At 44.6% G+C, this 16972-nt stretch overlaps 1 protein-coding gene across 2 annotated transcripts in view; it reads right to left on the bottom strand.

The window, feature by feature from the left end:
* LOC306781429 (MICOS complex subunit mic25a-like) overlaps window positions 1–16761 on the bottom strand; it is a 99398-nt gene extending 82637 nt beyond the window's left edge. For both annotated transcript variants that reach the window (XM_079274283.1, XM_079274284.1), the window contains exons 1-4: window positions 16574–16761; window positions 14606–14699; window positions 13687–13807; window positions 10658–10802 (exon numbers count right to left, since the gene is read on the bottom strand). In XM_079274283.1, the coding sequence (XP_079130409.1) occupies window positions 10658–10802; window positions 13687–13807; window positions 14606–14699; window positions 16574–16699 (486 nt within the window). In that variant the 5' untranslated portion in view covers window positions 16700–16761. The remainder of the gene's footprint in view (window positions 1–10657; window positions 10803–13686; window positions 13808–14605; window positions 14700–16573) is intronic.
* Between the last annotated feature and the right edge of the window lie 211 nt (window positions 16762–16972).

Here is a 16972-nt window from a genome sequence, read left to right as displayed (position 1 = left end):
GTTGCCGGGTAGACGCCACAGTGATGCCGGCTACGGAGGGGCCAACTCCCTGATCCAGTCCGGGAGGACGACGCGAAGAGAGCATCTGAGGGCGGCACAGTCCAACGGATCGTCGACGCGACACATGGTCCCGGGAACGCTGGTGTTTGGGCTCGCAAGTACGCCTGGGACGGACAAATATACACTCGCTCACATCTCCCCCCCCCCCCCCCCCGTGTGCTGTGTTGCCATCTGATAGCAGCAGCAGTCTGTTCTCCCGTTCCCTCTTCCCCCACTCTCTCTATTTACTCCGCTGCGTTTATTTAACACATAGCTCCCAGCGAGGCAATAAATTAGCACTCAATAATAATCTGACTGATAATTACAGCCAGGCAGCTATACGCAGAGGGGGGGAGAAGGACAATAAGGGCCACTGGCCCTCCTCCATCTATTACTTGTACTCTGACTGCTCCCCCTTTCATGTGACCCTCCCTCCCTCCCTCATGGTTCAATTTGTTGTCGTACAGTATTTTCTACATAATCATAATGTATGGTCTAATGTGGTTACAGTGGGGTCAAACAAATCAGAAATACTTCAAAGAGGGAGTTGAGTTCGACGAGACACGTACTGTATTTTAAAATGGATCTAAAAAGGTGTATCCTGGCAACAAGAGAAAACCACCTAGGAAGATAAAGAATTTTTCTGACAGACATCAAGGTGCTTTGAACTCGCATCCTCTAATTACCCCATTACCCACATAGTCCTACTGCAGTGCCTTGACCTGCATCATGATGGGGCCTCATGATGCAGTGCCTTGACCTGCATCATGATGGGGCCTCATGATGAGGGTGTGGAGTGATTGTGTGAGGGCGGTCGCTGGCTTTGTTTCCAGACGTTGCTGAATTATGCAACCCGTATGTGCAGGTGATGAAGATGTGCTGGGTGAGGTGACTGGGGAAGGCAGACAGGGTGGCACACCGCGCTGTCTCCAGTGAGCTCTGATATGGGCATTGGATAGCCGGAACCAGATCCGTCTTTGCTGGCGCCTTTGACGTGCAGCGGCTGTGCGGGTCCCCGCTGGGAGCCACCGCGCTGCTGTAGACCCAGAACCAGGTCCGGAACCAGAACCAGGACTAGGACTGCGCGGGGCATACTGCCAGACCCTGCTGCAGTCAACGCTTTTCTAAAAAGAGACTCGTCCACAGAGACCGCCAAAATAAACAAAAAAATTGAAATTCCTTGTAGGTGCTTTAGTACTTGACTTCAAACTTTTAAAAAGTTGTGACATGGATTGATTTAATCACTGGAGTAATATGAAGTTAAGGTAATCATGTTTTTTTTAAATCAGTGTGGGGAAAGGAAAACAGCCGAAGCGAGTAACAGGCTGTAACAACAGTCTGCAATGTTAGTTAAAGTAAACAGAAAAATATAAAACAGCCAAAAAAACGCAACGTGAAAAGTTACGTTACCATAAAACTAGCATTGCTGAACTAACTTATAACACGAGGGCGATGAAGAAATAGATTTCGAAAATCGATTTTGAGTGACTACTACTGACAGAAGCAAGTTCGGCGTGTTGATATTGCCAATAAATCACGATTTGGTAGCATTTAAAAAGCAAACAGGACACCGCCGACTCACTGCCGTCTCTACAAAGCGTCCTAGATGTGAATCGCAGTCGCACTGCTGTGAAAAGCCTATTTCCAATTTGAGTTCACGCAGCACAGCGTTGCTGGATCCCTGTCTGAAATACTTGCACACGTTTAGAGCATCGTGAGCACACTATGCAAACCAGCATATTCTTGTGACTGGCGGCTTCGGCGACATCGATAATCGCCCCGGCTGCACACGAGACCGTCTGACCGTGTGGAGAGGGAAGCTGGCTGTAGAGCTCACAGTCAGCCGAATAGCTTTACATGCAGAACCATGTCAGTTCCTGCAGATTACAATTACCGATATAGCCGTGGGCTTATCTGTACCTCACCTCTCTCCCTCTATTCCCTTCACTGCACCCTCATTTTCCCCATGTTCTCCTCCTTCTGCTCTTTTTTTTCCTTTCACCCCTCCTTTTCATCACATCTTCTCTTTTCACCCTCCACTCTTACCTGCTGTCCCCTTTACTCGTCTTACTCTTCATTCCTCCTCGTTTTTTCCTCCCAAACACCGGCTCAAGCTCTGTGATGAGCTCATATGCCTGAGCCCAAGTCGACATGAACACATGCATTTGAAACATACAAAATTAAAAAGAAAAAACGTTTTGTATTCACGCAGCGAGACACTTTACGTCGCTTAAAGGATGTAAAGCCATTGAAATTCAAGGCGAGACCTGAGCAAAGTAAAGGATCTCATTGAACCTCTTCTAAATGGCATAATAGCCGAGTGTTAGCTTATGTCTGACTAGATAAGCAGTCAGAGGAGTACATGATAAAACATCAAGCTATTCACCGGCTCATACGTAGCGCTATAATGAAGCGTGTCCCCATCTGCTTCCCTCCTGTGTGTGTGTGTGCGTGTGTGTGTGTGTGTGTGTTCATGAACACAGCTGTTTCTCGCACATCCGTAACCAGTAAAGTCTGAATGAGTTTCTTGAGTGTAAGAGACAGACAACACTGTCGCTCCAATCCAGCTGATTACACGGGTTTAGGTATGAACGAGGAAGGCGGGTTCGTCCAATCAGAGCCAACATCTGGCTCATTCCGGCAGGGCCGCACGAACAAACAGAAAAGACCGACAGGAGGGATCCCGCCGCCTCAGTATACCATCTGGGAATGAAACACTGGGAATTTAGGATAGCGCTAGGATGTGTAGTCTCTGCTGTAAAGTGGTGGTGGCAGTGTTTAAAAAGGAGTATTCCTGAGAGCTGATGGGCATTCTGTAGGTGTGTGTGTGTGTGTTGTCCAGGTTGCTGAAACACAGCGGAGGAGATCGATAGACAGACAGCATCAACAAACCCAGGTACTTTATTTAGACTACGCTTTATGTATGTGTTGGTTTTTAGGCCGACATATGAGCAAATGTGTTTTTATGGGCTCATAAAATCCAAGATGTCAGATTTTTGTCCTCATCTCACGTTACACAATAATAGCAAAACATGGCACAATATAAGTCAATAATGACAGTCTGAGGAAAGTGGGACAGCTTGTGTTTGGGATGCACAGGCGTTACCGGGGCTCACGCGGGATGCTCCGGGCGTGAACGGCTTTTTACTCAGACACAAAATACAACTTTTGAAAGCAGTTTTGTATCTGACTGAGATCCGTTTCTCTTTCAGACTGACAGACTGAATGAGTGAAGGGCGAGAGGCGGATGAAAGAGATTCTCTCGCTCTTTTCCTGTCCGTGTCAGCGGACATACGTGTCCATCATATGTGAGAGATTGACAGTTGGCCCACAGTGAGCCGGCTGTAACTGTATCCATTTCTGTAACGTGTAGCCTGTAGTGCTGCACCTGTATGTATACATAACACAGACACTGTGTTCACTGACTGACACAAACAAACTAGACAATGTTGACACCGTGGCTCTTTCTTATTTCCCCGAGTTCCACCTCGATTCCTCGCTCCTCCAGCTTGTGACCCGGAAGTCGATCCCAGCGCTCCGTGTTGAACGACGTCTCGATTTCTAAAATGCATCCCGAGGAGCGAGGAGGTGCATGACATCCGACCACTGACCAAATGATGCCACATTGTGAAATTAATTCATAGTAAATGGATAAAATGTCATGAACACGATAACGCTCAGATTTTAATCCGCTTTGTTTTTGTGACTCTTTATAGCTCGTTACCTCGCTAGTGACTGGCTGCTTCCATACATGACTGACTGGCTGTTTGCTGGGGACTCAAGAAGACTCTCATAGAAATAACCCTGATGATGTCATAGTGACATCATCTTGGGAACTTTTTAACAAAAAGCCTGCATCACAAACTGGGGGTTGTGGATTTTGTAAAACGTGGGTGCTTACAAACGGAAAATGCGATGAAAAAACTAATTGAGTTGGATTATGGGAAATGTAGGATCTAGTGTTTTTGAAGTTCCACCCACACGGACAACAAGTTGGGATCTCTCTGCCTCTGCTGTCTTCTTTTTCTGAGTCCCCCCCGTGAGCTCCCCAACTTAATGGGAATACAATATGAAATCGCTGGTGTAACTCTTTAAAAGATCTTTGTATTTCATAGTTTAACACAGTAGTTTGTGAACTACAGGAAGCATCATTTTCCACTTCATGTCTACTTTCTCCCGTTGTTACGCCCACAACTCCAGTTATTGTGCTTTGGCCTCTGAAGCGCTGCCAAAAACGCAGGTGACCTGCACTCAGCACTCCAGCTGGAAGCGCCAAAGCGTGGACACGGACGGAGCACTGAAGCCGTTACTGTGTTGCTAACGCGCCGCTCAGGTTACACCCCGTGTGAACGCGCCGTCGGCCTTTCACCACATGTGGGTAATTGTGTTGGGACTGCACTCTTCACTGATGCATTTTACAGGGCTGAGCAACACAAGAGAATGATAATGTTTCACTCATTTCATTTTCGTGGCCTTTAGGGGGCGGATAACTTTCCAGCTGTGGCGCAGTTAGAAATATTAAACAAAAGACATTTACAGTTTACCAACTTACTTCAGTTTGACTTTGTATGAATCACAGAAAGAGCGTTGTGAAGCCAGCAAAGACATGCGGGCATAAACAAAAGACAAACATATTTATTCCTTTCAAATATCCCCATAAAAGCAGTTGCGACTCTTTGCACGCAATAACTTCCTTGAAGACAAAAGTCATTTTGAGCATCAGAATAAAATGTTTCCTGTCACTGTGCCACTCCACAGCCAATTCTGAAGCATTACAAATAATAAGAGAGATGAACGGTCACCGTACGAGGAGAGCTCAGACTAACACCTGTGCACCTTGTGACCGGCTTTCCAATAGGAGAATGTCACTCCAGAAATTTGATAAAGTGCATAATGGAAACAGAGACAGAGCAACAGAGAGAAAGAAATATAAATATATATATATATATATATATATGAGAGAGAGAGCGAGAGAGAGAGACTTCCAGCTTTATGTAAAATCAGTGAAACATGCAACAGGCTTTTGTTGCCATCTAGTGTCACTTGGAGGAACTGGTTAATCCAGCATTTTCAACAGAGTACAAATGGACATATAAAGTCACTAATAATGTAAACTGAAAGTGAACTTTCACCTTTTTGTCTTTAGATCTTTACAGTCTCAAAGTAATTCTTGCATCACATCAGAATCCGACTGTGGTTTACTTGACAATTCTAATTTCAGTACCTGGGTTGAGTATCATCTTGTGAGCCCGTTCAACATTTAGAAAACTGTCAGAGACAAAACATTCCCACCCGAACAGTTTCTGCAGCTGTCAGAGAGCGCTGAGCTTTGCTCAGCTCTACTCGTATCATTTAAAACAGCACAAACTGACCAACTGTTTTCACAGTCAGCAAAATCCTCACTCTGCACTTCCTGCCAATTTGTTCCAACGGCAAAAAGAAAACTTATTTTCCAGACTTTGATAAGACCTTTCGGAGCCACAATTGTTCTCACAAGCTGAAGGCTTCACCTCACAGGAGAAGAGCGGAAGCAACGGTCAATACGTTCACAACAATGTATCACACGGCAACGTAAAAGCGGTCGCTTGTAGCGATGAAGAGAACGATCACCTGAATCTGCTGCTCACCTCTGCTTTGAGGAGCTCTATAGCTACTTTACATAGAGCTGCTCCATAACTGCTAGATGTGCAAATAAGCCAGTTGTCTGTTTACAAGTTTGCCATATCAACTTTAAATAAAAGGTGATGTTACTGCAGGTTTAATTTGATTGCCTCTTTGGTTCAAGGCCCTTAAGATTTTCACTGGACAGCAGCCGGATGCTGGACGGCGACACTAGAGTGCAGACATTTCCTCATTAATCTGCAAACAAAAAGTTGGAAAATGCAGTTCTATACTTTCACCAGCTTGTCGCATGCTGTCCTCATAAGATGCGACCGAGTCACCTGCATTACGGGCGCTTTCAAAGAATCAGAAAAGCATGGGCGGCATCTTTGTATTAAGTGAAGCTCCATCAGAGGAAGTTAAAGGACAGCTATAAAATAGGCTTCCTAATTGTACTGCAGAGAGAGAGAGAGATTTACCATATGCTAATGTGGCTTACAACCTTTCTACGCTTTCAACAGGCACCGAAAGGCCATTAACACATTACAAAAAGAGAAAATCCCTTTTAGCCCTTTGGTTGGACATGCTTCCTTTCTCTCCATTCTCCCGTTCCCCTCTCTCATTCTGAAATTAATCTGCGGAAGATTTGCTATGAACAAAGACAATTCACTGAGGGCCGCACAGTGGGCGAGGGCCCTGGCTGAAGAAGAAGAAGAAAACGAGAGAAGAAAGAGAGCCAGCGGAACCGGGCACTTCACCGAGATGAGGACAAAAGACAGGAGGAAATGAGTGAGGGAGAGAAAAGAAAACCGCCGACTGCAGATGCCGCACATCATTGTCTGGCTCCCTCTCTGACGTGTGACTCAGCGCTGCCTCTCTCTCTCTCCCCCTCCCCCCCCCCCCACACACACACATGGGAACAGGAAGCACTTAGGAGAACGGAGCGAAGGTGCCACGGGTCACTCACACCTTTGTTTCACACTCGAGGCCGAACTCCACAACTTTACGTTTCAGCCTGCTTCTCACAATGCAGGGGTTTTGCATTTACCCCACGGTTACGCTGTCCTCTCTCCTCTCCTGCCCCTCCCGCCACTCCTCCTCTTTATCGTAATTCTGCAGGTAATCCTCGCCTCACCTGTTGCACCACATTCCTTTCCCCTCCTTTGCCCCCTATCTGTTCTTTCCTTCTTTCTTGTTCTCTTAAGTGTGCAAAATGTTCCGTATTCTCCTGACCTTCTTTTAAAGCTCTCTCTCTCCTTGAAGCGTTGCAGAAACATGCGTCACTGCCTCCCTCTCATCTTGCCATTGCTGCTCTGCTCTTCCACCTCCTCATGGACCTCCAGGAAAATGCTAAAGACTTCTTTTCCACCCTCCGGTTCGTTCCCTCCTCCTCAGCTCAATGCCACAGGAAATGCGAGTCGTCTTCTCTTTCATTCCCATTCATTCCCCCCCGTTCGTCATCTTAACCCTCCACTTCTTTTTCATCCTCACATCCTTCTCGCTCCCGATCACTTAGTAAATGCTTAATCAGCCGTTTCCTCTCGCTTCTCATATGTTCAGTGTTACTCATCCGTTTCTTTGCAGGCGATCTTGCGTCACTGTCGGCGCGTAGGTTGTTTCTGACCAAAGGCAGCCCACCGACTTTGTCGAGATTCCAAACAGCCATGCGGGTATGTGACGTGCATGACACTTTTAATGGCCCAGATGCACTGACGCGCGGCTTCTTTTTATATGGCTGACAAAAGCTTAAACATGAACTACTTTGACGCCTCTACTTTACCTAGATTTGATTTTTGGCGCGCCAAGTGAGGACCCTGCACCTAAATACCTGCATAGAGAGATCAAACGATACAAAAACTAGGGGATAATCCCCAGAGGGCGATATTTTAGTAAAGAAATACATTATTAATTAATAACAAACATGGCCGCTGTACAACAGCGGGTGTTTTTGCAGGCAATTTCACATTATCTAGTTCAATCTTATCCACTTTATAGTTTTGAACCAGGACCTTCATTGTTCAGATCAAGCTAAAAGATTAAGGAGCGTCTGTAATATACAAATATGTCGCCTACGACACCTCAGACCACACCCAGCAGCTGTATGCCTTGCTAAATTGCATTATTGTCGGTATGAGCAGACAACCATGAACATTAATAAGAATGTACAATAACTAAGTAAACATCAAGGGGCTGAACATCTCAGTAATAACATGGGAATAATGCACTACAGGAAATGTAGCATGCGGCGTTGTTGAAGCTTAACCCGAACACCGAGGGTCCGACATCTCAGCTTCTGCTGGTTTGATGTTGCCTGTACTTTGAAGGACAACACTAAATTGCTGGAGAAATACGCACAACATCTTAAAGGGATTCACAAATGCTGCTTTACAGTCCTACCTACAGTACTATTATCAACACTAAGCTTCAAATGTATTAGTTACCCCGCAATGTGATTTTCCATAAAAACTGACAGCTTCAACGTACTAACAATCAATGAGGGCTAGAATATGCAAAACCACCCATTTCTTTTTAAATTGATGGTTATATCACTGAAAACTGAATGGAGTGATTACAGTGAAACAGATTGTAGTGTGTGTTATCGCCACGATCGGCGATAGAGAATACAAACACTGCTACTTAATTTAGGGGTGAAATGAGTTTTAAAAGAAATGACGCTAAACTCAACAATATCCTGGCTCTCACAATGAGAGGCCGGGGGTGACGAGAGCCCCAAAACACACAGACCTCGTCATGGACCTTTATCTGTAGGGTACGACTACTAAACCAAACAACACGAAGGGGAAACACAGACTGTCCATTCAGGCAAAAGGACGGAGGAAGGGCTCCCTGGAAGCTTCTCCTGTTCTCACCTGAGCCCAAAGGGTGTTCCTTTATTTGGACAAGGCTGGCTTCTACATGGCCTCCAATTAAAAAGTGGCTCTCCAGAAACAGCCATAACCTTGGTTGTGTTACTGTCACTGAGCTGTAAAACATCAAATTCAAAGAGCCGTGGATGATGGGGACAAAAAAACAACAAAAATAAATCTCATTTGAGTGAAGAATGTGAGCACGTCTGCCCGCACTTGAAGTGCAGGTGCGTATATGTATTCATAGCACAAGAAACAGTCATTACAAAGAGCCCTCAGCATCAGGAGGTCTGGTCCTGCTCGACCGGTCATTCTGTTCGCGACGTCCCTCCAGCGGCTTTCTATTAGCGTCGGGAGTGTGTTGGAGTGGAGATAAGGCGGGCGCTACAGCATGTCTCAACGCGGTGGGAAGGCAGGTAGGAGAGGAGGGGAGTCACGTGAAACAGGCGCCGTCAGTGTGTAAAACAAGCGCCCCCCCCCCCCCCCCTTACCACAACTACACCTCCAAGCACAGCACCACTCCTATCTCCAGCTCCAGGAAACTCTCAGGGTGCAATTTACCGCTCGCACTGCACTGATAATACTGTCTCCGGGGCAGCAAGGGGAGAGTAATGGGCTGGGTTCGGAAAAAAGAGCGAAAGACACGGGGAGATAGAAGGTGGGGGCGGGTGAGGAGACAGACAGAGAGAGGAGAGAGAAAATGGTAAAGCGAGAGGGGGGGGGGGAATAGAAAATAGAACAAGCATGTAAAAGGTGAAAGAAGAAGGAGGAGGCAGAAGCAGTATCGCCGTGGAAATTAGAGATGCAATCCCAAAGCCCAATTAGCGTCAGTGCGGAATGTTCCAATATGTCATTAAACCACAGAATTCCTCGCCGGACTGAATCAGGACTCGACCCAACCTCCCACTACCGCGAGACACTCAAATGAATCAGCATTTACACAGCTTCACCACTGAACTCACTGCATGTAAAAACACAACGTGTTCGGTTCTAAAGTGCCGGCATTACTGCCGACAAAAACTCAAAAAAGGTGCGGCGGCGTCTATTCCTCAGGCAGCCGCAAATACAGCAGGGATGTCACAGTCATTCCAGTGCTGTCAGGGATTGTAACGGCAAAATTGTGCCAGGGGGGGACGACAACATATTCCACAAGGAGCAAATATGAAATCAGCATGTTCTCTGAACCCTCTGTAGGGGGCTGGGAGAGAGCCTGTCACTGCGTGCATGTACTGATTGTGCCCAGTGCAACCGTTATAGGTGCATTATGGTGTTAGTTTTTTTTCTCCCTTGCTTGATGCTTACATTTGTGGACTTTTATGTGATGTTACTTATTAAAATCAGTATTTTTTGGTTTTTCAATGAAAACGTCTTGGACCGGTGAGCGCACATCTTACAGCTGCTAGAGGAGCACATCTACTACTCAATTACAATTCAAAGAGCTACGAGAATTTCCTGACCAGCAAAGGTCTGAACCTCATAATGACTAAATTGCGTCCTGGACTGCCGACCCCTACGTCCATCAACAATGTGCATTTCCATATCAATTCAACAATATTAAGACATTACGGTTATACGGCCTGCACTGTAACCACTTAACTAGCGGCTAGCTAGCGGTAGCTGTCTTAACCATAGACAAAATTGGTTTAAAGGCAAACAACTTAAGGTATGGAATTTTCAGAATAAAATCAATAAAAAGTTCCTTTCGATCCAAACATGGTTCAGGAGCGCAGTGCTACTTTGGTTAGAGATCAACAGAAAGGAGCACGTCAGCTGCTTCACGCTCCACGCCGTCATCTCTCACTTTCAAATTTACTAGTCCGTTAAAAATGACCATCACTCCCGAGTTACGACCTACACTGTTGCTGTAATGCAGGAAAAGAGGACAGTTACTGAGTTGATTGTCCTCGGAAAGCATCGCTAGCGCCTCTGCTTTCACCGCAGCAGAACAAATGTTGATAAAAAAAAAATCATACAAATATAGTTGGGCCTGAGTCAGCCCTGATTGGCACCTGAGGGAATTTTGAGTGGTTTTCCAACAATGTCCTTTGAAAGTAAAGGTCCATCCGTCAGATGATTGAAGTCACAAGGTTGGTGTTAAAAGGGCATGAGTGTGTGTGTGTGTGTGTGCGTGCGCGCGTGCGTGCGTGTACCAGTTGTTTGGCGGTCTCGGCTTCCAGGCGTTTTTGTTGTCTTTCCCGGGTCACGGCTTTAGTCATCTCCTCCCTTGCCGCCTCCCTCTCCCTTTGTGCCACTTTGACCCATTCCTCCTTCAGGACTGTCTGCTGGCGCTCATACCTGAAACACATAAACACACACACATAATCATGCTTCCTTTCCTTGCACACCTGTGATAAAGTCATTACAGTCAAACCTACTTTAAACATATATTTCCACAAGGGGGCAGCATATACCAACTTTTATCACACCCGTCTAATACATGGAGTATCTCAGCTGTGCTCTTTAACTTAAGAGACGATGTTAAGTCCCCTGTAATGAGAAGATGACTGAGCGAAATTAAGAAAATAGTCATTTAAAGTTGGCTGCAGTCTGTTAGCATCCGGTTTGATCATCAGCAGGGACACAGAGGTTATCAAGAAAACATTTAACATTTATCATAGAACATTCTTTTACAACTTTTCTTTGGCCGTTTTCAACCACTTTCACCAGTATTCTACAATCAATTCAAAGGGCTGCAATGAAACCTTGTTGTTCCTTTAGACCAGGGGTGTCAAACTCATTTCCACTCTGGGCCACATCAGCATCACGGTCGCCCTCAAAGGGCCGGTTGTAACTGTAAGACTGTATCACTAACTTCTCCCCAACATATTGTTAAATAACTCTCTCTGCATTATTATAACATAAATCATTTTTAATTGAGGGTTAACAAACCCACATTACTCTATCAAAGATCAAACTATTAAAGAAAATACCAAAGACAAATATCAAACACAAGTTATGACATTAACTTTGTTCAAAGCTGTTCGTGTCACCTCTCTGCGTCACTAATGTTCCTCCCTGTCGTCGTCCTGTGCATGGCAGCTACATCACTGAGAGTCAGGTCTGATGAACATGGATAGATGCTCTGTGTCCGTGTTGTCTGTGCTTTCATCAACAGATAATGAAGAAGACGAGTACCTGCTCGTCTCTTAGCTGCTGTGTTGTTAGATTGCTGCTAGTTCATGAACTCGGTCTGCGATGGTGTTTCTTCACAAACTGACGTTTGTAAAAGTCTGTATCTGGTCGGAGCTCTGCTCACATCCTTCAGCATGCACTGGGCTGTAGCTGTGTCAATATATTCTGCTGTGATTGCAGTCTGCCTTTTAATTCTTGGACAATTTTATGTTTTTTGGAGGCTAAATTTAGCTCCGTGTTTGGTGTCAAAATGCCGACGTGAATTGTATCCTTCATCACCGACACGCCTCATAACACAGAAGACAGACCCGTTGTTCTCCTTGAAGCACAAACATGTGTTCGCTTTCCCATCTTTCATTACATTTTCTTCCCTCTGCATCAATTTTTCTCTTCGTGGACATTTTGGGATTATTTGTCGATCTTTTTCAATCGTTGGAAAACCTCTTTTCGGGCTGTTGCCTCTCCTGTCCACCTGTTGTGATAGTTTTAATGTCGGTACACAAACAACATGCTATCTCATCATTTCAACTTTCTATCTCATAATTTCGAGCATGGGGATACTTTTATTTTCAAGTCTAACTTTTAATTATTTCTCCAAAAAATAAAAAGGTTTTTTTTGTTTGTTTTTTTGCTGGCAGATTCGCGGGCCACATACAATGACGTGGCTTGAGTTTGACACGTGTGCTTTAGACAGTGTGACCTCAACCTTACTGAAAGGAGGAACGTCTGATTGGAGATTAAACTGGGGAACAGTATAAAGGTTTTGTGCATGTTCTTTTTAATCTGCGTTTCCCTGGCTTTTGAATATTAAGGGCCACTGGCCCAACACAACTGACTATCATAATGTAATTGCAAACTTTGGTTCCTTAGCCATAAACCACTCGTCAGCTCCATGACATTGACTTGGCATCTCCCTGGAATCCAAAGTCAGCTAATGAACTCTTGCATTTATATTGCACTGAGCCCCACGGCCCCGCAGAAAGGGAAGCATAGCATGTATTCATACAAAGTATGGAGTAAGGAATAAGAAGCTTCGTGATATTCGGATTGAACAGGGCAAGGTACAAATTCACAAATGAATTATTTTCATTCTGCATCGCTCTGTTCTGTTCGTTAATGTAGCGTTACTGTAGTGACGGAGCCTCTCCCAGCTGTTAGCAGACTGTTGTGCTAGCGGGCTAGCTAGTGAGCTGTACCCAGCATGCCGTTTGGCGGTGTAATTTTATAAATGTACAATTATTAGTGTTCCAAATTGTTCATGTGTCACAAACTGTTGTGTCGTGGTGTTTTGCCCTGTTAAAGAGCGTTAGTTGTGGGATATTAATTGTTGTTATAAAGTTATAACCATGACTAGGGGTGCCTCTCAATACACTCTAATCAACTAGCTCCGACTGTAGTGCTCATAGCGGCGAACAATATCTTTAGCTGCCTGTTGAAGAGTGACAGCAGTTGTTTCGGCTATGCACCGGTATGACAGTGTGTGAAAAATTAATAGAATACGGGAAATTAAAACCGGTATACCGGTTCCACCCAGCACTAACTTGAAGTATTCGATTCCAGTGGTGGCTGCCTCGGATTGTTTCCGACTTGTGTGATCAAAACATTTCCAATAACTCCAGAGCGTTGTAAAGTCCAAAAGTCAAAATGTAACAAAATAAAGATAGATTCACAAGATGTTTTTATCTCATGAAATATTCTGCTTCAATTCATATTAGTGGGTGTTCAGCCTTTTAAAAACAACATTTTCACTGCAGTCTCCTGCGTGCCGCACACAAAGGGAAGCACACAGCTGTATTAACCGGGCGTTCTAGCAGCAATGTAACAGCACCATAAGATACATTTATTTTTCCACAATAACAAAAAATATGTTTGATGATAATCATAAAATATGATAAGACATTAAATCAACCAAAAAACTCAATAGAAGATTGGAATGTAAACAACATGCATTCAGCAGCAGGGCCTTAGCTGTTATGAATGAGTTGAAAGCAGATAAGAGGCAGTGTTAGTCACTTTACATGAAAGTAAACATTTTCTTTCAACCCACCTTTTCTGTTCTTCCTTAGCATAGGAGGCTGGTTTGCTGGTGCTGGACTGGGTACCGGGCTGGGCCTGGTGCTGAGGGCCCTGCTGGGGTCGAGAGCCGGGGCTGGCGCTGCGAGGAGCACCTGGACAGAGTGGATATCGAACGGGAAAAAAAACGAGATGGCACTTAAAAAAGTAGGGGCTGGTGGATTAGGCCTACATATTCATTACATCAGAATGAAAAGAGTTGCGGTGTGATAGCGGCTCCTACAGAATGTGACGGGTTGATCGTAGCCTAAATGTCGCTAGGCTAGCAACCTTCTTGAGTCCCTTTTAGAGTAAGTTAGCCTTCAAAGTCTTCAGTTGGTGATGGTATGTACACATTTCTGACAGGTTCAAATGAGTGAAAACTGTCCATCTGTGTCTTGACTGCAGGAGATCAGTGATCAAATGATCTCTCGAGCAGCCAATAACCAGCCCTGACACAAAGTGTTATAAGTCTGAGCTCAGAGAGTCTGAAAAATGAAAACCATCCTGACTGCTTCAAGAGTCAGGGAGAGCGGGAGAGTGTGTGACCGATAGACAAGCTAGATGGCAACAAGCTAGATGACAACAGTATTGTCTGACTGGGCGGTACACTTCATGACGAGTTAACTCACTTTTATGTCTGTTGAGTTGCCCTTTCTTATTCAAATGTGGAATTATAAGGCTACAAGTTAAGACACATTTTTTATTTTCCTTTCCAGAACACCCACTGTGTGTGTGTGTGTGTGTGTGTGTGTGTGTGTGTGTGTGTGTGTGTGTGTGTGTGTGTGTGTGTGTGTGTGTGTGTGTGTGTGTATACATGCACCATACCTGTGTGCTCTTGGCAATATGTAAACAGCACATTAAGGTTTACATATTGTCAGGTTGTGAGGGACAGACTGTCAGGTGCGTGTTACCTGTGTCTTTCTGAGGGCTTGAGGTTGGCGAGGATGTGCGTTCTGGAGCAATGTTGGCCACTCCTCTCATCCTCTGAAGAACATCTTCTGACAGCTAGGGAGGGATAAAGAGCAAATGTAAAAAGGATAGGTAAGTAACAGACACAGAATCAACCCGTAACTGAGAACCTAGGATCAGCCGGAAGTTTTTGTCTTCTTATTCTTTGCTTTAAAAACAAATAAGGTCGTCCGTAAGGCTCGTCGTTTTGATTTCTTATAGACATGTTCACAATCATTGTGATGCATGGAAGATCACCAGAAGTGGCCAATAAACACTTAACGTGCTTGAATTGCACTGGTTTATCTTTCATGGCTGTAAAACTTTACTAGCTTACATTAGAGTCTAGCTAGGTCTGAAGGTGCCTTCATATCCGATGGGAACTTTGGGGATTATAGCCAACAAGTTTACAATAAAGAAATGTGTGCATTGTTTTTGTGGAAGTGCACATGGAAGTGGCTTTCAGCTTTCATTTTGCCCATAATTGAAGTGAACACCAAAGCTGGTGGAGGGCACTACTTAACTGACCTTGAAGGTTTCTGGTCTGTTTTACCTCTGACCACACTCAGCAGAGTGCAACGCATGCACGTGTAACCACACTCAACAGGCTGTGAAGGGTTAGGGTGCCACTGAGTGCACTTCTACTTCACTACAGCAAGGTGAGAACCTCGTCAACTTAAGGTCGGCAAAGAAATAAGTAATTACATTTTCTGCTGGTGTAACGTTGCACTTTTTCAGGTAAACGACCCTGAAACAAAATCTGTGAAGGTTTTGGCAACAAAAAATGACACATTTTGACAGTCTGCCAGGCAAACCTCTGAAATAACATCCCTCTATCTAATCCACGGTGAGGTAGGAGGAAATGGAGGTGAAAAACGATCAAAGGCTTGGCTTATACGTTCTGCAAAGGTAGCCACAGTCACTTTTGTTGTTCCTGCCAATTATTTTCTTTCACAGCGTTACAAACATTCTTATTGTCAATTTGCGAATACATTTTAGGATTAGGAGCACTTGCTTCTTTGCAACAAATTGGCTCAACAACTCTTTCAGCTAATGCAAATGCTTCAGAATCAGTCATGTTATTGCATGAAGGTATCAGTCGAGTTCCCTATTCCACCATTCACTCCATTAAAACATTTATACATAGAGTAGTTAAATATATTTTGGCCACATGTACAGTTATGACTTTTGACAGTATTACTTGGCACTCGACAAAATTCCGACATTTACAATAGCACTTGAAGGCAGCAGCAGCAAGAGGAGAGAACAGCACGCCAAACTTCATTCGAAATTTGCCAATTTCTAGCTCCCTGGTTATGGCCCATATCTTCATCGCTACAACAACATGAATCTCTCCTTGAGTCAACAATGCATCTACGGTGCAACTGAAATGTTCCATGTAAATAATAACGAGCGTTAACGATTGGTTCGCCTCTTAACTGGTAGCTGAACGTTGTCAGCAAACGCTGGACAGCAGCTAGTAAATTGTCAAAAATGTGCGATTTCTAATTAATGTGTCACTGCAGGCCGGATCATTTATATGCCGAATTTACCAGAAGACACTGGAGGTTTATAAATTACGTTTGGTCATCTGCCAGGTATGCTCTTTTGCCGATAAGTAAAGCATACTTTTTCCTGCAGCCTATTACGACTGAAGTCTGGCGTAACGACACAGGGTAATGTTTCAGGTGGTAACGTTACATCCACCTGTCCCAGCCCCTGCACCCCTTTACACCCTCATCACTCCAGCAAGTCGCTTCACGGGTTGCTGACCTAACGTTAGTTTAACTCAGAATTATCGGTAAGTTAGCGTTGCTGTATTGTTCTTATACAGTCTATTGGTTGAAACGTGCTAGCGGCTAGTTAGCGCTAGGCGCACCACTGAAGTAATGTTAGCACGGCTTGTCAAACGCTAGCTAAATTAGCATTACCTTGACTCCACGAAGAATCCTGACTCTGTCCTCATCGTCGACACCAAAGGACACCTTTCTGGTCGTACTCTCTCCCGACCCCATACCTTCTGGTGTCAGGGGACAGCTTTGCTGATGACTTTGCATAGAATTAAGTTAGTAACATGAATTGAGGTCCTGCCCAATGACAAAATGTGTGACAGATGGGATCTGGGTTGCCAGATTCGTCCTAAACCATCCCCCTCTAACAGATGTTTGTAAAACTGGGAGTAGGTTTTTCTACCAATAAATTAATAAAACAACTTAAATTATTCCTAGCTAACACAATTTTTCTGTATAAGTGTACAGGTTCATTTAGGTTGAATACAAACGGTCAAATCTTCGTTAGTTGCCTATTTACAGCCCAACCTGGCAACCTTA

This window comes from Melanostigma gelatinosum (assembly GCF_949748355.1).
Source record: "Melanostigma gelatinosum genome assembly, chromosome: 8".
Classification (NCBI taxonomy): domain Eukaryota; kingdom Metazoa; phylum Chordata; class Actinopteri; order Perciformes; family Zoarcidae; genus Melanostigma; species Melanostigma gelatinosum.
The sequence above is the reverse complement of the archived record's forward strand: the minus strand, read 5'-3'. Positions and strand labels throughout refer to the sequence as shown.